Source organism: Xenopus laevis, chromosome 7L, assembly GCF_017654675.1.
Source record: "Xenopus laevis strain J_2021 chromosome 7L, Xenopus_laevis_v10.1, whole genome shotgun sequence".
Lineage (NCBI taxonomy): Eukaryota > Metazoa > Chordata > Amphibia > Anura > Pipidae > Xenopus > Xenopus laevis.
In genome coordinates, this window is record NC_054383.1 from 58,643,479 (window position 1) to 58,668,457 (window position 24,979).

Consider the following 24,979-nt stretch of genomic DNA (forward strand, 5'->3'; position numbering starts at 1 on the left):
GTTATCTTGTTTCCTGTGGACATTATTACTATTAGAAACAATTGTATACATTTTCTATTAAGTTGGAATGTTACATTTGTTTTAAATATTTTAATTTACACTTTATCTTCTATGACTTTGATACAACTTTGTGTCTTCCCCCTTCATATCCTTGTCTCTTATCACACTTTTGTAATTTATTGAATATTAAATAATATTAAACATTAAACTCGTAGTTTATTTTTAAAACATTTTTTGGACTGGTTATTTACTTTCATTATCCATATTTTATTTAATTTACTGTATGTTGCGACATAGCTGACCATCTATATAAAGCAATTAACATCCCATTTAATGTTAAAGGACAAGGAAAGGCAAAAATATAAAATCCCATTTTTACTTTCTTTAATGAAAAAGAAATCTATTTCCAATATACTTCAATTAAAAAATGTGTATAAGAAACCTGACTGTATGCAGTGAAATTCCCTCTTCATTTACTGCTGTGGAAAGGAATTGTCAGACGGTCCCTAACTTCTGGGCAGGGAAACAATCATACTTTTGAACAGCAGGGGGAGCCCCGCTTTCTTCCAGCCATGCTGAACTCAAACAGCTTTGTTTGTTTCCCTGTAGAGCAGTCGGCAACTGTGTAGAGATTTGTATTGGATTTTATTTTTGCCTTTACGTTCCCTTTACTCCAGCTGCAGGGACAAAGAGCATGGAGCCAGATTTAAACAGATTAACTGGGATTCAATTTGGAGGATACTTTGCTGCAGCCACTGGTTATGGAGAGTTGGAGAAAGTTTGTATTAAAGGACATGTAAACCCTATAAACCCTTACCATGTCTTTAGGTTAGGCACATATTCCCCACACAAAATGCATCATTGTCTCTGTATTGGGTCAGGTAGTATCTGTATCTGTTAGCCTGCACTGTAGTGTTTTCCTGAATGCAAGATGTGCTTCAACCAGGTGGCCATCATTTATATTTGCATATCCTGCCACGCCTGATGACCTTGCTCAGAAGTTTTTTTTTTTTTTGTAACTTTATTAGCAAGTATGTGTAATCCTACTCACTCAAACATGTAATCCCACTCGCTCATATGCATAATCTCGCTCATATGCATAATCCTGATCACTCATATGCATAATCCCACTCATACTTGTAAATCCCACTCACGTGTACATGTAATCCCACTCGCTCATATGCATAATATCACTCATGCATAATCCCACTCATACTTGTAATCCCACTCGCTCATATGCATAATCTCACTCATGCATAATCCTGATCACTCATATGCATAATCCTGATCACTCATATGCATAATCCCACTCACTCATATGCACAATCCCACTCACTCATATGCACAATCCCAATCATAAGTATGCATAATCATATGCAAAATCCCACTCATACTCACAATCCCACTCACTCATATGCATTATCCAACTCATAATCCCACTCACTCATATGCATAATTCCACTCGTATTCATAATCCCTCTCACTCATATGACTAATTCCCACTCATACTTGTAATCCCACTCACTCATACATGTATGAGTGGGAGTATGCAAAAGTGAGTGGGAGTGGGTGGGATTATGCACGAGTGAGTGGGAGTATGAGCGGGAGTAAGTGGGATTATGCATGAGTGAGTGGGATCATACATACTTACTGTTAACCTTTTAACAACCAGAGTGTCAGTTATCTAAAGATTTCAAAGAGGCCGTTCACTGATTACATTTTTATGGGGGGGTTTACATGTCCTTTAAACAATGCAAAAATGATAAAATCCACATTAGATTACATGACGACACAGGACCCAGTGCAGTCTGTATATTCTGATCAGTCTTGCTGTATCGGCTTCTGGCAGATATTATTTGACTTGTGCTTTTTTGATAATTTATGACAATCCCTAAGCAGCCCAGACCACACTGAGCATGTGCACAGTCTTGATCTTGCAAAGTTGTTTAACAAATTTACAGGATGACAGCCCCCTGTGGCCAACTTTGAAAACATAAATCATTTGTTTGATTAGGCTTTGTGGTGCAGTAAGTTTATGTTTAGTATACAAAATACAGCATTTCTATCCTTATTCTATTTTAGACTTTCCTTATCCATTTGGCTCTCATGTATCTAAATAAAATATCAATTTTACATGCCAAACATTCAAGATGCGGACATTCTCTCTACAGCCCTCTCAGATCATTCCCCTGTGACAGTGAATTTATCAAACCCGAAACCTTTAAATGGCGATTACTACATGTACCTTTAACATGTGATAAAGCCAAACAATCCTTAATTAATTATTTTCAGGAAAATTTCAATTCCACCACCTCCCTGGTTATTCTTTGGGAAGCGCATAAAGCGGTAATGAGGGGTATTTTTATTCAATTAGCTCAACTAACTATTAAAAGCCTTAAAACCAATACTACTCCAGGACCAGATGGCTTTTCAAGCCAATATTATAAAAAGTGTTCTGAAATGTTATGTCTGCATCTTGCAAACACATTTAACTTTTTGCTCAAGGCAATTTCTGGCCCCAAGACTCACTGACGGCTCAAATAACTTATCCCAAAAGAAGGAAGGACAATATCTAATGTGCTAACTAATGCCCTATTTCGATTTTAAATCTTGGCCTTATGATTTTTGGCAAGATATTGGTGTCTAGGCTTAACACCTTTTTGCACACCCTTATACAGCCAAACTGGCATCATCCCTAGAAGATATACAGTCCACAACATTAGACCTGTCATTTATTTAACCCAGATTGTGAACTCCGCAAAAACTCCCGCTATGCTTGAAAGTCTTGACATTCACAAAGCTTTAGACACTTTCATGGGGACTATCTTTCCTATATATTGTCAAGTGGGGCTTTGGACCAGTTTTCCAACATTTAATAAAAGCACTCTATTCTTCTCCTTCAGCTTATGTTAAATGGGGCCCTTTTTATTTCCTCTAACATTCGAGACAAGGGTGCCCTTTGTCCCCAGTGCTTTTTGCTCAAGCCATAGAGCCCTTAGCTAGGCTTATTGAAAACCACTCTCAAATATATGGAAAACCAGACAAAGCCTGTTTTTTTGCTGACAATGTAATCCTTACTCTTACTAAACCTCTCACTTCATTGCCGCCCTTAACAAATCTAGAACAATTTGCTCAGTTTTCGGGCCTGTCAATAAATAACACTAAATCAGAAGCTTTAAGCTTAAATTTACCCGCTCATGTGATAAAAATTATTCACTTACATTTTGAATATTCTTGGAATACATCTCAATTACAGTATTTTGGAATCCAGCTCACTCCTCATTTATCAACTCTTTATAAACAAAACTACCCACCCATGTGGAGGAAAATTAAAATCCTACTTACCCAATGGAACAAGCATAACATTTATTGGTTGGGCCACATCAATGCAGTCAAGATGTTTATTTTACCCAAACGGTTATATCTCTTTTGGTCACTACATATCCCTGTTTCTAAGAAAGATCGGATGCTATTGCAAAGATCTCTCATTGGATTTGTCTGGTCTTTTGGTTATAATAGGATTTCAAGTGGACCTGTCACCCAGACACACAAATCTGTATAATAAAAGTCCTTTTTAAATTTAAACATGAAATCCAATTTCTATTTTTTATTTAAGCATTCATAGCTGTTGTAAGCTCATTTAAAAATCTCAGCTGTCAATCAAATATTGTCTGCCCCTCCTCTATGCCCGTGGCATAGAGGCGGGGCAGACAATTACTTTCACTTTCAATTCAGCACATCTTAGATATTACTGCTCCCCATACATTCCCCCAGTTCTATTTACCATATAACTGGGTGGCCAGGGCATGGGAATGGACATTGGGTCCCCCATTCTGGTGCACAAACAAAATTCTGAGATGATGCAAGGCTTGTCTTAATAACAGTGTCCACAAAATGGCTGCTGCCTGCTTGCTATAATTTTGAAATCCCAGACTGAAGGAAACAAGATTCAAATAATTTATATAGTGTAATTAAAGTTCATTTTGCTTGACTAATGTGATAAAATAGGATTTTGAATAATTTTTTTGGGTGACGGGTCCCCTTTCAGGTGCGACTTTACAAAAAAGTAAAAGAAATGGAGGCCTGACTTTTCCTAACATATTGAAATATTACCAATCAGCCCAATTAGCTACAATCGCCCAAATGTATTTTCCTATTCCCCCCCCCCATATGGGTTCAATTAGAAAAATCATTAATTCACCCTGTCACTTTTGCAGCCTTTCCTTTGGATTAAAGTGGAACTTCGTCCCAAAGGGATGTTGGAATTTATGAAGCATTTACTATCTATCTGGGACTCTATCAAACATTCTGCTAAACTGGTTTCCCCTCATAAACTAGCTACCCCATTGTGGTGTAATCCAGAATTCCCACCCGGATTAGAATTGACTTCCTTCAAATGGTGGCATTCAAACCATATAAACTATATTAAAGATTTACACCACCCTACTGGTAAAATAACTTGGGACACATGTGAAGATAAAATTCTTCCACCTATTACTGAAAAATTTAAATTTCTACAAGTTCAGCATTATCTACACTCAATAACTAAATTGGATTGTCCTGATACTTCTGTACTAGAAACTATATGTATGAAACATCCCCACTTAAAAGGCTTTATCTCCACACTGTACCAAGCTTTAATGTTACAATCTAACAAAACTCCTCTATCATATATAAAAACCTGGGATGGGATAGATGGGATTTCCTCAGCTTTCGCAGGAAGTAGAGGCGCTGTTGGGCTTTCTTGGCTAAGTAGCTTGTGTTGTGGGACCAGGTGAGTTTCTCCACCAGGTGGACACCAAGGAATTTGGTGGTTTTGACTATCTCCACGTTAGAGCCGTCGATGTATAGTGGCAGGTGGTCACTCCTAGTCTTCCTAAAGTCAACAACCATCTCTTTTTTGTTTTGTCTACATTGAGAGACCAGTTGTTGGCTCTGCACCAGTCTGTTAACCGCTGCACCTCCTGTATGGTGACTCATCATTATTGCTGATGAGACCCACCATGGTCGTGTCATCAGCGAACTTTATGATGTGATTTGTGTGGTGCGTAGCTGCACAGTCATGCGTCCGCAGAGTGAACAGTAGAGGACTAAGCACACAGCCTTGAGGGCTTCGGTGCTCAGTGTGGTGGTTCTGGAGATGTTTCCAATCCTGACTGACTGAGGTCTGTTGGTCAGGAAGTCCAGAACCCAACTGCAGAGGGAGGTGTTCAGTCCTAGCAGGCTCAGATTTTCTATCAGATGCTGAGGAATGATAGCGTTGAATGCTGAACTGAAGTCTATGAACAGCATTCAAACGTAGGTGTCTTTTTATTTATTTATTTATTTTTCCCAGTTGCGAGAGGGCCAGATGGAGGGTGTTGGCTATTGCATCGTCTGATCGATTTTGACGGTATGCGAACTGTAGGGGGTCCAGTGCTGGTGGCAGCAGGGTTTTGAGGTGTTTCTTGACAAGCTTCTCAAAACACTTCATGATGATGGGGGTGAGTGCCACAGGATGGTAGTCGTTGAGGCAGGACACTGATGAGTTCTTCGGCACGGGGACAATGGTGGTGGTTTTGAAGCACTTCGGGACAGTGGATGTGTTTAAGGAGATGTTAAAGATGTCGGTGAAAACATCTGCCAGCTGATCTGCACATTCTCTTAACACTCTGCCAGGGATATTGTCTGGTCCTGTAGCCTTCCCTGGGTTTACTCTTTCCAGAGTCATCCTCACGTCAGACGCAGTGCCTGGTCACTAGGCAGAGTGATGGTCTTCCTCATTCCTGTGTTGTTCTGTGGGTCAAACAGTGCATAGAATTTGTTCATCGCATCTGCAATGGAGGCATCTAAGTCACAGGTGTTGACCTGTAGTTTGTGATAGCCTGGATGCCCTGCCACATGCGCCGTGTGTCTCCATTCTCTTGGAAGAAGCTGCGTATTCTCTGAGTGTATGCGCCCTTAGCTCCTCTGATGGCACGGGAAAGTTTGGCTCTCGCTGTTTTTAGGGCGACTTCGTCACCTTCCCTGAAAGCAGAGTCTCGGGTCCTCCGTAACACACGTACCTCTTCAGTGAACCACGGCTTCTGGTTGAGGCGTGTAGTGATGCACTTGGAGACAGTGACATCATCAATGCACTTTGTGATGTAGCTGATTACAGATGACATCTACTCATCCAAGATTATGTAGTTGCTGTAGGTTGCAGCCTCCCTAAATATGTTCCAGTCAGTGCACTCAAAACAGTCCTGAAGAGCAGTCATGGCTCCTGCTGGCCATGTTTTCACCTGCTTCAGAACCGGTTTAGAGTGCCTGACGAGTGGTCTGTGTCCTGGAATTAGCATAACAGAGATGTGGTCTGAGTATCCGAAGTGTGGGCGGGGCTCTGCTCGGTACGCACTGGAAATGTTAGCTCTTAGCCTAGCACGGACTCCTGCACGCTTTCCGAGGTTCTTCATCCTCGTACACCATTTCCCCTCCCGACATTGGCCCCAGACGAGACCGCGGTCAGAAGATCCGGCTCCCGAAGTAGGCCGAGACCCCATAGTGTGTGCAATAAATTTATCGTAAGATATATATGCATGATTGCTGTACTGAAGGAGTGTCTGCAGATTATAGACCTGGGCCTTAGTTGTTCCGTCGTCCATAGCTTCACAAAAAACAAAGTAAAAAAGCACAAAAACCACAAAAAAAGAAAGCACCTTGTGATCCGGAGAGGCCGCTGCAATCTACTGTCGCGCTGGCATCTTGTTCGCCACTAGGCCCACTGTCTCCCTCAAGGTTCCCCACGTCACCAGGCCAGCAGTCTGCCCTGCAGTTCAGGCACCAGCTCGGTCCCGGGTACCTCTACTACTCGAGTCCCTGGCTTCTGTTGAGGAGGTAGGCCCAGTTTTGTTCTCTGGCTCTGTGTGTGCTAGAGAGCCAGTTTTTCCTCCTTTAGGCAGCGGATGTCCCTTTTAGGCTGCTAGTGTGGGATATGTTGGCAGAAGGGGGTTTGTAAAGCACGGATGGGTGCAGATTTTAACAGTGCCCTGGGAGCCCTTGCAGATGTGTCTTACCTGGGGAGGGCTAACTTGTATATTATAAAAAAAAAATAAGTACACCCTGTTGCAAAATTTAAGGATATCAGAAGTCACCTTGTATTTTTATATAGACATGGAACTCCTCAGTAATTTATAATACCCCTATATTTTACAAGGGGTGTAGTTTATTCATTTTATAATTAAAAAGGACCTAGAGGTCCTTGTATATAATAAACTTGGCTGAAGCAAGCATTGCCAGTCCGCAACTGCAGGGGGAAAACCACTGTAGTTGCAATGATTTAATTGGCTGGCAAGACCATTAGTTTCCTGAGTGAACACTCCTCTGGGATTCTTTCTCTATAATTCTGTGTTGATTTTTGGAGTTGTCAGCATATCCATTTCTTGATCTTCTTTTGGGGAATGAGTTCGCTCCACAGTCTTTAAAAAAGCTGATCACCACTTTTGGATATCTGGATATTGGAGTCTTAATCAAGCCAAGTGTACTGTGTAACAAACATGATAAAGGGGAGGGGTTAGCAATTAGTCACCACCTCCCAATCATGAGACACAATTCCCAGCAGTCTCCGTAAAATACCAGTGAAATTAAATATTGTGTTCATAAAATTAGTCTCTCAAAAAGCTCTTCCTAATTGGTAGTCCATCTAGTGTGATGAAAAATTCAGTAATAAAATTGCATAGAATTTATATAAAATTAGTGATTATACAAAAAAAATTAAATCTTATTAATAACGCACATTATTTTGCCTTGTCAATGGAGTTCTGGATGTCTACGATTGTCAGGACACAGTGCAGTTCTAAAATGTATAATATAATTAATAGGTGTGAGCATAAGTTATATAATTAGAGAAATTAGAGCAAATAGAATAATGCTTAACATTTGAAACATTGTATATTCCATAAAAACATTGTTACACAAAAAAACACGATATACAGGAAAATACCATATCAAATAAATATTTCAGGAGTATATTCTCTGTTTAGCCCTCCAGGGCTCAACATACCCAATTTAAGGATCCATTTCATCTCCATTTACTTTAATAACTGCACTCTGTCACCCCCACGTCTCAAAGGACCTACATTGTCAATTACTTGATGTCTTGGTTGACTCACTGAATGTCTGGCTTCTGCAAAATGTGCTGGTATTGGGTAAGAGCTTCTATGAAGGAGGATCTTGCAGAAGTAATTTTGTTTCTGAGAACAATACAGTTGATTTCGGATTGTATTTAACTGCTATTCTACAGCTATATGCCAAGTTAAATTGTATGTTTTCCAATTGGTTCTTGGTTTATATGTAGGTTAAAGGGAATCTGTCGTCATTTTTAACTTTTTTTTTTTTTATAAAAAACACACATCCATAAACACTGTCTGGCAAATAAAATGTTAATCCACAAATCCATGCATAAGTTATTTTAGTTTGTATTTTGTCATGGGGGCTTCCATTTCTGCTCATTACACATTCATCCTGTGCTGCTCTAACAGCAGGCACAGCATTACCATACCTCCCAACATTTTGGAAGTAAAAAGAGGGACAAAAATTTTTTCCCGCACATAGCGCAGCAATTTTTTTGACCACACCCCTTTCTGTGGCCACACCCCCTAATTACCATGTTTGTTTTACAAAATTTGGCAGGTTATGAAAGTTTGAAAATATTTCTCCTTATCTAAACTGTGTTTTTGTGTCTCAAAATTCTTACAAAGTATCTTATTTGCACCTGTTAGCTGTTCTGGGCTCTCTGCTAAAAGCCAATTATGTGAGAAACTTTGTTTCTTTTTCTGGCTGTTCAGTGCAGAGAAAAGAGGGACTTTCCAGTACAAATGAGGGGCAGCTTGGAGGCTGGATGAACTCTGTATTGAAAAGCCAGGTCGCACTGCGACATGAGAATCTAGCTGTACACTCCCCCTCCCCTCTCTGCCCATGCGTGTGATGTCAGGAGGAGAGCGGTCACATGGTCTGCAGGGAAGCAATTACTTTCACTTTCCTACTTCCTGCCTGCTCTACAGCTGCACTAGCAGCCCCTCCTCCCACAGACACTATAAAAGCTCCTGCCGTTCTGTAAGTTTGTTCTTTGCATTCCTTTGGAGGGGGGAACTTTCTCTCCTTGCTGCCTTCCTAGTTTGTTTTACTGGTTACTAGATGAGGTAAAGGAGCTGTGAGTTACCTCTGCTATCCACCTCACACAGACCTTTCTCCTTTCCTGCCTGCAATACTTCTTTTTACATTAACTACTTACTGCCTCCTTTCTCCTGAGCTACGTATTTTAACCCTTCCTAGATTTCCTCTTAAGTTTTCCTGGTTTTCAAGTATGTCCTCTTATTTTATCCTTTTTTTCTATTCTCTGTCATCAGTCCTGGGAGTGTACTCCTGTGTTTCTGCCATTCATTTTTGTGTAAACAAATATAATAAACTATCTATATAAAATATTTTTTCCAGTGCCCAAAATGAATATTTATTTTTGAAACGTAAGTGGGGGCAGTGATCACAGGACTATATTATTATTTATGTTTGTATGCAGGATTTCAATCCTTCTGAAGTGGTGTCAGTGAGATCTTATCTTGATACCTGCCTATTGTTCAATTGACAGGCTCAGCAGACAAGGCTCTATTTACATTACAGCAGCTTGTAGGAGGGAGGGGTAATGACATCACTCCAACTTGCAGTGCAGCAGTAAAGTGTGACTGAAGTTTATCAGAGCACAAGTCACATGACCTGAGGGCAGCTGGGAAATGTCAAAATGTCTAGCCCCATAGCAAATTTTAAAATTTCTTGTTTTGAGAAACGGATTTCAATGCAGGATTCTGCTATAATAGCACGATTAACTGATACATTTTGTAAAAAACATGTTTTTCCATGACAGTATCCCTTTAACTTTGATTTTGTTTTAGCATTACCAAAGGATGTGGTGTATATTTTTGAACTGGTAAAGTTGTTTCAGATTTTTATATATGGAAATGGTATTACAGGTATGGGATCCGTTATCCTGACACCCTTTATCCAGAAAGGCCATCTCCCACTTACTCCATTTTATCCAAATAAACCAATTTTTAAAAGATTATTTCCTTTTTATCTGTAATAATTAAACAGTACATTGTACTTGATCCAAACGAAGATATAATTTATCTTTACTAGGGCAAAACAAGCCTTTTGGGTTTACTTAAATACTGACACCAGAAATTATGCCAGAAATAAAAGGTTGGCAAAATAGTCAGGTTCAGGAACTTCAAGTAACAATTGCTTACAAAAACAAAACTCTCAGCAAAAGACAATCAGCATGACCTATATGTAACTTTTAATGTACACTCATATTTTAAAAATAGTCTTCTAGTGTCCGTATCTAATTTTTAAAAGACCAGTAACTTTTTTTTTTTTTTTTTTTTTTTTTAAATATATTAAGCCAGTTTTAACTTTAAATGCGCAAAGTCTTTATTAAGAAATTACTGATTCTCTGCTTGCGCTCCTCTTCAGAAACGGTGATATGGCGACGATCCATCGTGCGGTGCTCGATTTCTCCTCCCTGCCTTCTATAGGAGATAGCCAGGGAAGAGAATTCGAGCGCTGCACGATGGATTGTTGCCATGTTGCCATTTCTGAAGAGCAGTGCAAGCAGAGAATTGGTAGTTAATTTCTTAATAAAGAGTTTGCGCATTTAAAGTTAAAACTGCCTTGGTGTTTTTTGTTTTTTTTCGTTAAAGTAAAAACGAATTTGAATTTTTTTTTTTAAATTTTTTTTTTTTTCATGTTACTGGTCCTTTAAATAGTTTGCTAGTAGACTAGCACCATCTTCATATCCCTTTAAAATTGCTGAGCTTTAGCAGTGATAAAATGGCTTGTATGTTGGGAACTTAACTTCTTTCAATCAACATTTAAAATTAGTATATTAAAGGAACAGTAACACCAAAAAATTAAAGCGTTTTAATAACATATAATATACTGTAAAAGCTGCGTGTTTGCTTCAGAAACCCTACTGTAGTTTACATAAAAAAAGGAGAAAAGGCACAGGTTACATAGCACAAAACAGATGAGCCCTGTCCAATACAATGGTGTTTTATCTGCTATGTAACCTGTGCCTGTTCTTTTTTTCCAGCTTTAGTGGCTGCCCCTCGTGTTTACACAGAAGCTTGTTTATGTAAACCAGGGGTGCCCAGACTTTGTTACCCTGGGATCTACTGTCGACACCTGGCCCCCCATCAGGAGATCTACCTTGATAAAAAAAATTAGTGGGCCATCTACCATATGGCACAAGAACAAGTATCCCAAACCCATAAAATGGTTATAATAAAAGGTTAATATAAAGGTGAACAATCCCTTTTAAAATCAATGAGGATAGTGATGTAATCACATTGTAAAACAGGGTAGTATCCATTAACAACTGTTGCAATGCTTACCCCAGTTTAGCATCTGTCCCTGACAGATTTTGCCCACAGGCCCCTCCATCACAACTACAACTTATACCCATGACGGTTAAAGCTCAGGGTGAAGAAGTTTAGGCCTGAATCTAAGAGAAGACTACCTGCGACTCCAGCTATTGTTGCGTAGACATGCAAGGTCACAGAGAGGCAAAGGCTGGGAGTTGTTGGCCAGCACAGTATAATATCGCTTGGGACAATACATTGCCTGACTGGGGTTTCCCACCAGGAAACCTGATCTCAAGGGCCAACAGCCCACCATAGCAGCAGGGACACATTGGACGATGAAACATATATTTTTTAACTATTTTATTCTTAGAAAAAAAAAATTAAACTTTGATTTATTAAGAAATTAAGTGTGACTGAAAAAGTGTTCGTTAGGAATGAAGACAATCAGACAGTCCAGGATCAATTTTTAAAAAGACAAATTCTGTAAGTACCTGATACTTTATGCTGCAGTAAGCAAAAATTGTCTGGACTCTTGAGTGTAAGTTCAGCCAAATCCACACGGTGTGCTCTCCCACACCCAATAATCGCTAAAGGGCCAAGGGCTCACCAAGGCTGGGGGCTCCGGGTTTTACCCTGTGACCCGGTAGGCCAGTCTGATTCTGAAATACTGCTGCACAACAAGAGCAAAGGAGAAGCAGGCAAGATCCCTGGCTTCCCTCAGTCACAGGCAGGATACCTGTTACGTGGCTTGCTGCGTGTTATTGTCCGGGGACTGAGACTATTTAAAGGAAAACTATACCACCCAAACAATGTAGGTCTCTATAAAAAGATCTTGCATAAAACAGCTTATATGTAAAAACCCTTCATGTAAATAAACCATTTTCATAATAATATATTTTTTTAATAGTATGTGCCACTGGGTAATCATAAATAGAAAATTAGCATTTTAAAAAAAAATAAGGGCCGCTCGCGCCCTGGGATCGTACAATTCACTGTGCACACAAACATACCAAACTATACTTGTTAGGTCACATGAGCCAATTAACAGACAGAGTTGTGTCTTTTGCTTCAACACTTCTTCCTGTTAGAGTTATAGTATTTCTGGTCAGGTGATCTCTGGAGCAGCACACACATCACGGAATGGTGGATCAAGGCTTAAGTATTCATTTTGGGGGTATAATTTTCTTTAATAAAGCAGCTGCGGTATCTGCTGGAGGCCCTGTTCTTCCGGCTTCCACTCATATTACATGCTGAGCAAACTGTGACACTCGCACAGCATGGCAGTGTCCGCAGCACAAGAACAGAGAGCAGTGGGAGGGGCGGAGCCACACTGGGAGATATGATGGAGGAGCGGTCCTGTTGCCCGCTGGATACATTAGAGTTTCTGAGGCAATCAGTGCTGTGTTCCACGTCCCCTCCTCTCTGGTCTGTCACAGTCTACCAGAAACTTTACCGGGATCTACTGGTAGACCGCGATAAACACCATTGGCACCCCTGATGTGAACTATAGTGGTTCTTCTGAAGCAAACACTCCAGTTTGACCTACAGCTGAAATGTCATTTTAAATTGTTGGGCACACTGTAATAATTTTGTCTCTGTAGTTTTGTGTTCATATATGTAAATATTTGTCTGTTCCTCAGGACTTTCAGATCTCACTGCCAGTATCAATCTTATTTTGCACTACAACTTGGAACATTCCTTCAGTAAATTCTGTGGAAAAAAAGTGAAAGAAAAACTCAGCAACTTTCTTCCAGATCTGCCAGGTAAAAAAAGAGGGGTTGGAATTAGCCTAGAAGCTAGATGGGGATGAAAAGGAGACTTGTGCCTAGTTTATTATTTTAAAGCCATGTTTGATACAACATAGATAAGTTACAATTCTGTTAACAATTTTCCTTGTTTCTGAAGCTCGCCATACGTATTGTGATTGGGCTGTGATTTGAAATGGTTAATCCTTTTTTAGAAGGGATAGAGGAATTAAAATGGGTGGAGAAGTTTGTCTTTATGTAAAAGCCTGAAACACTGAAAGCCTGAAAAACAGTGCGTGAGTTGTTTTGTTTTTGTATTTTTCTTTATCTTCTCAAATTTTTCTTCTTTTTTTTTTTTTTTTGCCTTTTTCTTTTGGTTCCCCACTTAATTTTGAAAGAAGAAAAAAACAATATGGCAGCGAATATAAAAGTTGGTGCTATAAAGGGTGATGTTTTCAACAATGTGTACAATTTTAAGATAGGCTTAATGAGCCTATTAAAGGGAGTCAAATTTTACAGACCTGTAAAAAGTTGCAAGCCAATATATTATTGATGCAAGAAAAACATTTTAAAGAAGGATATACTTCAAAATTGGTTGGCATACAATATCCCCAGATATACTATAGTAACAACCCCCAGAAGAAAGCAACAAGAGTAATGACAATGATTCATAAAGACATACCCTTTAAAGTATACAATATCAAAAAGGATAAGGAAGGTAGATATATCATAAAGGGGAAAAATAGGGGCACTAAGAGTGACCATACCTAATGTCTGTGCACCCAATCAAGCACAAGTGAAACACCTAACAAGGTTTTTGGATGAACTGGGAACCTATATATTAGTTATATTGGGAGGAGATTTTAATTTGATGTTAAACATAATGATGGATTCCTCCAACAATAAAAGTCATATCTCCTATAAAGGATTAAAAAAGACTTACTATGGTACTATGTTACTATAAATCAAAAATTGGCAGAGTTACACTTGGTGGATAAGACACTTGGTGGAGAAAGACTATACGCATTTCTCGAAAACCCACCAAGTCTACTCTAGGATAGACTATATATTTATCTGACAAGCATGGTTACACCTGGCCACAAAAGCAAAGATGGGTATGGGATTGTTTTCAGACCATTTCCCTCTTACCTTTATGATAGATCTGCCCCAAAAAATTGAAAGAATACATGTGGAGATTTAATAATTTATTACTTCATAAACCAGAGATAAAACAAAAGATCAGTGATATGATTCTTCAAATTGTGAAAGAAATTGCAGATTCAGATACAAGCTTGGCCACAATATGGGAAACAAAGAAATGTGTACTTAGTGGCCAATTAGAGCTCTTGAGCAGTAATCTAAAAAAAGAAAAAGAAAATCAAATTAACAACTTGATTAAAGAAATGCAAGCACTAGAACAATTACACAAAGTAAAAGTAATTGAAGAGAAAACAACTCAATTAGAAAACAAAAGATTGCTGCTAAGGGCTATATTGGACCAACATACATATAAGGCATATATGAATAGTAAACCGATGATTTGGGGATAAATGTAGTAAACATTTTGCTCAAAGATTAAAAAGATTGAATCCAACTACATGTGTTACCACAATAAAAGATAAGGATCAGGGGATACATTATGACACAAAAAGTATAGTAAAAGTATTCCAACAATACTATCAAACATTATATGGGCTACAGACAGGTGAACCGCAAATAGAAAAGATAGACGAAATTGAAGCGTTTATAAGACAGGCACATTTGACTCCCTTACAGGCAAATAAAAAGGTTTACTCTGGAAACGCCATTTACTGCAAAGGAAATAGACACACTAGATTCACTGGCGACAGGGAAAAGTCCTGGCCCCGATGGGTATAGTGCCTCTATTATAAAGCATATAAAACAGAATTGGTTCCATTGCTAAGTTCCTATTTTAATTCAATCGATAAAATACATGGTTTTCATAAGCAAGCAAAAGAAGCATATATTACTATTATTCCAAAACCCAGTAAGGATCCCCAACTGTGCGTTAGCTATAGGCCAATTTCCCTAATAAATATTGACTTAAAAATCTACGCAAAAATGATGGCAAACAGATTAAAAAAATACCAGATTTAATACATGAGGACCAAGCAGGTTTCTTACCTAGAAGAGAAGGTAAGGAAAATCTATATAAAACCATTTCATTGATGCATTTGGCTAAAAGAGGGAAAGAACCTTCAATACTAATTACTACAGATGCTGAAAAAGCTTTCGATAGGGTCGCCTGACCATTTTTAGAAAAAACGACGAAAGGCTTTGGACTGGGAGAAATAACAATAATCTGTATTTTAGTGTTGTATAAAGAACCGTATGCCAGGGTAAAAGTTAATGGCTCCCTATCCCCCTTAGTAAATATACTTAATGGAACAAGACAGGGATGTCCCTTATCTCCCCTGCTCTTTATACTAGTAATAAAATCTTTACTATCCCACATAAGAATTAACCCAAATATTACAGGGATTAAGGTTAAAGATAAGGAGTACAAGATAGCGGCCTTCGCAGATGATATGCTGCTATCTGTATCAAATCCAGCAAATTCTTTAGCAAATATACTCAATTTGATAAAGTGTTTTAGATCTCTATCAAACTTTAAAGCAAACTTCTCTAAATCTCAGATTCTTAATATTAATACATCAGGTAATGTAAGGAATACGTTAGAGCAAAATTTTCCATTTAAGTGGGTGAAACATATTAGATAGGGGTGAATATTACATCGAACATATCAGATCTGTACCATATAAATTTTACAGACTTATTTGTAGTAGCACAGGAAATGGTGGATAGATGGAATAAACTGAATCTATCTATTTTTTTCAAAATGAATCCGTTAATAGTGCTGCTCTAGCAGAATTCTGCACTGAATCCATTTCTCAAAAGAGCAAACAGATTTTTTTATATTCAATTTTGAAATCTGACATGGGACTAGACATTTTGTCAATTTCCCAGCTGCCCCTGGTCATGTGACTTGTGCCTGCACTTTAGGAGAGAAATGCTTTCTGGCAGGCTGCTGTTTTTCCTTCTCAATGTAACTGAATGTGTCTCAGTGGGACATGGATTTTTACTATTGAGTGCTGTTCTTAGATCTACCAAGCAGCTGTTATCTTGTGTTAGGGAGCTGTTATCTGGTTACCTTCCCATTGTTCTTTTGTTTGGCTTGTGGGGGGGGGGGGAAAGGGAGGGGGTGATATCACTCCAACTTGTAGTACAGCAGTAAAGAGTGATTGAAGTTTATCAGAGCACAAGTCACATGACTTGGGGCAGCTGGGTAATTGACAATATGTCTAGCCCCATGTCAGATTTCAAAATTGAATATAAAAAAATCTGTTTGCTCTTTTGAGAAATGGATTTCAGTGCAGAATTCTGCTGGAGCAGCACTATTAACTGATTCATTTTGAAAAAAAATTTTTTTCCCATGACAGTATCCCTTAGTAGTATATCCAAAACTGATATACCATCTACAATTGTTACCAATAACAATACCAGGGTTTTTTTTGTTGTTGTTTTTTTAAAAAAAAATAATAATAATTTAAAACTAAGATTATAAAATTTGTATGAGCAGGAAAACCACCTAGGATTCAATATAGACAACTAATATTGCCAAAAGACGGGGTTTAGCCTTGCCGGATGCTCAATTATATTATATTTCAATTCACCTAGCCCATATAAAAGCCTGGTCATTAAGGGAAAGAAAAAGAACTGGGTAGAATTGGAACAAATGAGTCTAGAAATACCTATGATAAACTATCTCTGGGCAGAACCTAAATCTCGAGCAAGTACAGCAAAGGAACGGCCCACGTATAAAATCTGATAAAATAATAGAGAGAAGATGAATTTGACAAGTGTTCCTTATATATTACAACCTCTTGTGAACAACCCCCTGGTTAACCCCAGTCTAGAATCTGGAGCTTTTAATAGATGGCAAGAACTAAGTGGAAGAAATACAAGAATAAGCGACTTTGTTATTTAAAAATAAAGTAATATCTTTGTGGGATATCCAAGAGAGATGGGGATGTCATATCAGGGATAAGTGGAATTATCAACAGTTACACCACTATATATGTAAAAACAAGATATTAGACTGCAATACAATTGCAAGAAGTCTGACTGGTAAAATTGGAGAGCTGGAGCTGCTGGTATTGGAAGGAAAATAGGATGTGATTCGATAGGGTCGCCTGACCATTTTTAGATGTGATTGGTGTGGCCGAAACATGGGCAGTAAATATCAGTGGCTATACTTTGTTTCGGAGGGACAGAGGCAATAGAAAAGGAGGAGGGGTATGTCTGTATGTTAGGCAGGATTTAAAAGCTCATATAAAGGAGGAGGTTATGTTAGAAAATGAGGGGGCAGAAGTTGTATGGGTGGAGTTCTTCACCAATTGTAAAGAATCCAGCAAATTAATTGTAGGTGTATGCTATAGACCCCCTAATGTAAGTGACGAGGAAGAGACAAAGCTCCTAATGCAAATAGAAAAGGCTGCTAGTTTAGGTAAAGTAATGATAATGGGGGATTTTAATTACCCAGATATTGACTGGAGCAACAGTACTGCTAGATCAGTTAATGGGAACAAGTTTATAAACTTATTGCACGACAATTTTTTAGCACAGGTTGTTGAGGAGCCTACCAGAAAAAAATGCTATTCTTGATTTAGTGATCTCAAATGACCCAGAAGTTATAGCAAATGTGCAAGTCATTGAACCCCTGGGTAATAGTGACCATACTGTTATATCTTTTAATGTCTGGTGCAAAAAACAAAAATATACTGGGGCCACAAAACCATGAATTTTGGAAAAGCTAATTTTAGTGCCTTGAGGGCTGCCCTACAGAGCTTTGATTGGTGCAATAAATTTTCAGCTTAAAACACAGAACAGAAATGGTTGTCCTTTAAAATGATATTAAATCATTACTGTTCTCAATTTATTCCCTTAAGGACTAAACGTAGAAGGTCTAAGAATCATCCTGTGTGGCTTAAAGAAGTTAATGCGAAAGAAGAGAAAGGCATTTAAAAACTACAAATCTGTAGGGACAGAAGCTGCATTTAATGAATATAAACACTGTAATAAATGTTGTAAATCAGCAATCCGGAAGGCTAAGAAAAGAAATGAAGAGTTAATTGCGGTGGAGGTGAAAACTAACCAAAAAAAGTTTTTTAAATATATTAATGGTAAAAAGATGCAGGTTGAGAGTGTTGCTCCATTAAATAATGGTACCAGTATGGTTGTAACAGATACAGAAAAGGCAAATGTGTTAAATCAGTTATTTTCTTCAGTGTATACAATAGAGGAGTCTGAGTTCACAGGCTCACTTTATAACTGCACGAATGGTTCAGCTCAATCTAGTCAGTGGCTGACTCAGGATATGATTCAAAAAGCTTTAATACAAATTAATGTAAACAAGGCTCCAGGGCCTGATGGCATACACCTCCGGGTTCTAAGACAGCTTAGTTCAGTTTTAGACCAGCCCTTATTTCTGATTTTCTCAGATTCACTGTCATCTGGTATGGTGCCTATGGATTGGAGAAAAGCTGATGTTATTCCAATATTTAAAAAGGGATTATGATCTCAGACTATCAATTATAGGCCAGTAAGCTTGACATCTGTGGTGGGCAAATTATTTGAAGGCTTGTTAAGGGATCACATTCAAAATGTTGTCCTAATGAATGGCATTATGAGCAACAATCAGCATGGCTTTATGAAGGATAGGTCATGTCAGATGAATTTGATTTTATGATGTGGTAAGTAAGATTCTGGACAGTGGGGGGGGGGGGCAGTAGATGTGATCTATTTGGATTTTGCCAAAGTGTTTGATACTGTGCCCCACAAACGACTGCTTTCTAAACTAAGGTCTGTTAGGCTTAATGAAGTCGTTTGCACGTTGATAGGAAAACTGGCTACAGGATCGGGTACAGAGGGTGGTTGTTAATGGGACATTCTCTACTTGGAGTAACGTTCTTAGTGGGGTTCCCTCAGGGCTCACTATTGGGTCCACTTTTATTTAACTTGTTCATTAATGACTTAGGGGAGGGTGTTGTAAGTAATGTATCAGTGTTTGCAGATGACACAAAACTGTCCAGCCCAATTAATTCCATCCAGGATGTGGCTTCCTTGCAACATGATCTTGACAAACTGGCAATCTGGGCATCTAAGTGGCAAATGAGATTCAATGTTGATAAATGTTAGGTCATGCACCTGGGATGTAAAAATATCCAAGCCACTTATACCCTTAATGGGACTGCACTAGGCAAATCCATTATGGAAAAGGACCTTGGAGTCCTTCTAGATGATAAACTTGGCTGTAGCAAGCAATGCCAGTCGGCAGCATCAAGGGCAAATAAGGTCTTGAGCTGTATTAAAAGGGGCATAGAGTCAAGGGAGGAGGGGGTCATTCTTCCACTGTATAGAGCACTTGTAAGGCCCCATCTAGAATATGCCGTACAGTTTTGGTCTCCATCACTCAAACAGAACATTATTGTATTAGAGAGGGTTGTAATGGAGTCCGAAATTAGTTTACAAGATGGCGTCCAAGATGGCGGCTCCCTGGTTCCTCACGGATGCAGCCGGATGATGACGACCTCTTCCCGCACTCTGATTGGTCGCCGGCGACGGAATGGACGTCGGCGTCAATAATTGGCGCCGGCGTCAGTCGCACACGTCAGCGCGTCGGTCGCTGACGCCAGCGCGCACGTTATGACGCCGATGCGTCCAAATTGGCGCCAAATCTGGGACTATATTAAGGAGCTCTGGGAATTAGGTTTTAGCTTGCTATTCCTGGGTGTGTTCTTGTGATATTCTTGCCTATTTTGTGTACCGACCTCTTGCCTGATACTTCGAACCTCTTCTGCCTGGACTGATATTATTGCCTGTTTGACCATTCTCTCGTCTCATCCCTATTTGTACCGCGAACTTGGACTTTTGCTACCTCCTCCCTTGGTCCTCACTACCTCTAAGGCCTTTTGGCCTTACATTATAATTGGGCCATGGACCCTTCGGAGGAAAATCCAGCGCCGCCTGATGTCGGTGGAGCGCTTCGTGGTCTGGCTTCCCGGATGCAGTCCTATGAGGTACAGCAGTCCCATTTTGGTCAGGCTCTGGAAACAATACTGGCAAAGCTGTCGGCTCTAACACCCGCTGATCCTGAACCTGTACCTGTATCTGTGGCTCCACTCCACGTCTCCGAGCCCCGCATTCCGGCTCCCCCACTCTACAGTGGTGATCCTGCAGCCTGCCGTGGGTTTATCAATCAGTGCGAGGTCCACTTTGCACTCTCACCCAGCCAATTCGTTTCCGAACGTGCCAAGGTGGGCTTCATATTCTCCCGCCTGCAAGGGAAGGCATTGGAGTGGGCTTCACCTCTATGGGAAAAGGAGGATCCTATTATCGACAATGCCAGGTCCTTCGTTCACGAACTTCGTGTGGTCTTTGATGCTCCAGGTCGGGCCACAGCTTCTTCTGCACGCCTGTTCCATCTTCAACAGGGAACTCGCCCTGTCTCGGAGTACGCTATTGAATTCCGCACCCTGGTTGCAGAGACTTTGTGGAATAATGACGGGTATCACGCTGCCTTTTACAACGGCCTGGCGATACGCATAAAAAGTGATCTGGTGTCCAGGGAAATTCCATCCCGTTGGGAAGATCTAGTCGCCTTGGCCATAAAGGTAGATACTCGGCAGAGGGAGTTTCAAGCTGAACTCGACAGAGAGCGCTCCCCAACCAAGAGATTCCACAGGTTCCAACCTACTCTGGCTCCTCGATTTCAAAGACCCTTCCTTCCAAATCCGTCTTCCACCTTGCCTTCTCCTACTCCTGCGGCTTCCTCTTCTTCTTCCCTGCCTGCGGAAGAGCCTATGCAAATCGGACGGGCCCGTCTGACCGAACAGGAGAAGCTTCGGAGAAGGGCGGCTGGACTTTGCCTCTATTGTGGTGGAAAATCCCACTTCGCCTATGAGTGCCCAGTGAAGCCGGGAAACGCCAACACCTAGGTAAGACTGGGGAGACTTACCTGGGTGGAATTGCTCCTTCTCCCCATTCTTCTGCTCAACGCTTCCTCCTTCCTGTGCAGATTCGTTTTGGAACCCAGACGATTTCTTCTGAAGCTTTCCTTGACTCCGGCGCAGCTGGGAATTTCATGGATAAAGTCTTCGCTGAAAGCCATTCCATTCCCCTGCGATCTCTGGCTGTTCCCCTTCGTGCATTGGCGATTGATGATCGTCCATTGTCTTCTGCTACAATTTCCCACTCCACCGATGAACTTTCTGTTATTGTGGGAACCATGCATCTTGAAAGACTGTCCTTCCTTTTAATTGATTGTCCTTCTACTCCCGTTGTGCTTGGCTTGCCCTGGTTGAATATTCATAACCCAGTAATAGACTGGGCTTCGTCTCAGATTTCCCGATGGAGTTCTTTCTGCCAACAAAATTGTTTACCCACGAAATCCATCATTAAAGTTTCATCTGTGTCTTCAAATTCTTCTTTGCCCTTTGTTTATCAAGCCTTTTCTGACGTCTTTAATAAAAAGTCTGCCGAAGTCCTGCCTCCCCATCGTCCCTATGATTGCCCCAGCGAACTCCTTCCTGGAACCATGCCTCCCAGGGGTCGCACCTACCCGCTTTCTCCTTCCGAGACCCATGCCATGAAGGAGTACATTCAAGAGAATCTGCAAAGAGGCTTTATTCGTCCTTCCTCTTCCCCGGCTGGAGCCGGCTTCTTCTTTGTAGAGAAAAAAGATGGAGGTTTGCGGCCCTGCATTGATTATAGAGGTTTAAACAAAATTACTATTAAAAACCGTTATCCCCTTCCTCTCATCTCTGAACTGTTCGATCAACTCAAAGGGGCTTGTCTTTTCACCAAGTTGGATCTTCGCGGGGCGTATAATTTAATCCGGGTCAGAGAGGGAGATGAATGGAAGACCGCATTCAACACCCGCGACGGGCATTATGAATACCTTGTAATGCCATTCGGCCTCTGTAACGCCCCCGCGGTCTTCCAAGAATTCGTAAATGACATTTTCAGGGATTTGCTGGGCCAATACGTAGTGGTGTACTTGGACGATATCCTTATTTTTTCCAGGAACCTTGCTGAGCACCGTCTTCAAGTCCAAGAAGTCCTTTCCTGTCTGCGGAGAAATAACTTATTTGCCAAGTTGGAGAAGTGTTCTTTTGAAGTATCGTCCATCTCTTTCCTTGGTTACATTATTTCTCAACAGGGTTTCAGAATGGATCCTGCCAAGATCTCCGCTATCCAGGACTGGCCTCTCCCCACCAGTATCAAAGCTATCCAAAGATTTATTGGCTTCGCTAACTATTATAGACAATTTATCAAGGGGTTCTCATCCAAAATTGCTCCCATTCTTTCTCTTATCCGAAAAGGGGGTAAGCCTCAGCATTGGCCATCTTCAGCTTTGGGAGCATTCAAGGATCTTAAAGCTTCTTTTTCTTCTGCTCCCATTCTCAGACACCCTGAACCTTGCCAGCCATTCTTCATTGAAGTTGATGCCTCAGATGTCGGAGCTGGAGCAATTTTGTCCCAAAGAGCGTCTACTGATGGAAAACTACATCCTTGCGCTTTCTTCTTGAAAAAATTCACCTCTTCTGAACAGAATTATGATGTTGGAAATCGTGAGTTACTGGCCGTTAAACTTGCCCTAGAGGAATGGAGACATTTGCTGGAAGGCTCTTCCGTCCCTGTGACCATCTTTACGGACCATAAAAATCTAGAGTATATCCAGACACTCAATCGCCTCAACCCTCGTCAGGCCAGGTGGGCACTATTCTTCTCTCGTTTTAATTTCATTCTAACTTTTCGTCCTGGTGCTAGAAACAAGAAGGCGGACGCTCTTTCCAGAAGCTTTCTTCTCGAAGATATCTCTTCTGTCGAACCAGAATCCATTGTACCTCCTACAAAGATCATCGCTGCTCTATTTCCTTCCTTGGCCTCCCAGTTATTGTCAGTTCAGTCCTCTGCTCCTGTAGGAACCCCTGCTGGTGTTGCTTTTGTCCCTCCTGAACTCCGTCATTCCATTCTGGTTCAGTCCCACAGCTCCAAACAGGCCGGGCATCCTGGAATCAGAAAAACCACTGAACTTCTGTCTCGCCTTGTATGGTGGCCTTCCCTAAGAAAGGATGTCAAAGACTTTGTTTCTTCTTGCTCTGTGTGTGCTATATCCATGTCTGGACGTTCCCCTCCTAAGGGGCTACTCCTACCGTTACCCATCCCTTCTCGCCCATGGACTCATCTATCTATGGACTTCATTGTGGATCTCCCTAACTCCTCTGGTTATACAGTTATTTGGGTGGTAATTGATAGACTCAGTAAAGTCGCACATTTTACTCCCCTTCGGAAACTCCCCTCTGCTCCTGAACTTTCTTCATTATTTATTAAACACATTTTTCGCCTCCACGGTTTCCCTGCTGAAATTGTCTCTGACCGTGGTTCTCAATTTGTTTCCAAGTTTTGGAGGTCCCTGTGTAAAGCCCTTGGTGTTTCTCTTCAATTTTCTTCTTCTTACCATCCACAGTCTAATGGAGCAGCCGAGAGGGTTAACCAGGCCCTGGAACAGTTTCTTCGATGCCATGTATCGTTGTGCCAAGACGATTGGGCGGATCTACTTCCGTGGGCTGAATTCGCACATAACAATGCTTTACACGTTTCTTCTGAAAAATCCCCTTTTTTTGTATGTATGGTCTTAACCCTTTGGCTTTTCCTCAGGACTTATTACTCACCAATGTCCCTGCCGCCAATGACCAAGCTGCCCACATGTCAGCCATCTGGCACGCCACTGTCGTCAATCTGGAGAAAAGTTCCTTGGTCCAGAAGAAATTCGCCGATCAGAGAAGAATTCCTTCCCCTCCGTATGCACCCGGTGACAAGGTTTGGCTGTCTACACGGAACATTCGTCTCAAAGTCCCCTCTCCTAAACTTGGTCCCAAGTTTATTGGCCCCTTCTCCATCGCTGAGATCATCAATCCGGTGGCGGTCCGATTACAACTTCCCCCGGAAATGCGGATTCCGAACGCTTTCCATGTCTCCTTGCTCAAACCTGCAGGTACTTCTTCTTCTTCCTCCTCCTCAGCTCCTGTCATGGTGGACGGTCATCAGGAATTTGAGGTGAAAAGAATCCTGGATTCCCGGGTTTCGAGGGGTACCCTACAATACCTCATTGAGTGGAAGGGGTTCGGCCCTGAGGAGTGCTCCTGGATAAGAAGTTCTGATGTCCATGCTCCTCTCCTGGTCCGAAAATTTCATCGGCAGTTTCCTTCTAACCCAGGTGGTCCTGAGGCCCCCCCTAGGGAGGGGGGTACTATAATGGAGTCCGAAATTAGTTTACAAGATGGCGTCCAAGATGGCGGCTCCCTGGTTCCTCACGGACGCAGCCGGATGATGACGACCTCTTCCCGCACTCTGGTCGCCGGCGACGGAATGGACGTCGGCGTCAATAATTGGCGCCGGCGTCAGTCGCACACGTCAGCGCGTCGGTCGCTGACGCCAGCGCGCACGTTATGACGCCGATGCGTCCAAATTGGCGCCAAATCTGGGACTATATTAAGGAGCTCTGGGAATTCACCTATGCCCAATTATAGGTTTTAGCTTGCTATTCCTGGGTGTGTTCTTGTGATATTCTTGCCTATTTTGTGTACCGATCTCTTGCCTGATTCTTCGACTTCTTCGACTTCGAACCTCTTCTGCCTGGACTGATATTATTGCCTGTTTGACCATTCTCTCGTCTCATCCCTATTTGTACCGTGAATTTGGACTTTTGCTACCTCCTCCCTTGGTCCTCACTACCTCAGTTGTACAGGCTGATACATTAGATAGCTTTAAGAAGGG

At 41.0% G+C, this 24,979-nt stretch overlaps 1 protein-coding gene across 1 annotated transcript in view; it reads left to right on the forward strand.

Annotated features, from left to right (window-relative positions):
- med19.L (mediator complex subunit 19 L homeolog) overlaps positions 1–24,979 on the forward strand; it is a gene marked incomplete at its 5' end in the record, with an annotated part of 112,266 nt that overhangs the window by 16,516 nt on the left and 70,771 nt on the right. Inside the window, 1 exon segment of the mRNA NM_001174019.1 lies at positions 13,013–13,135. Within this exon segment, the coding sequence (NP_001167490.1) occupies positions 13,013–13,135 (123 nt within the window).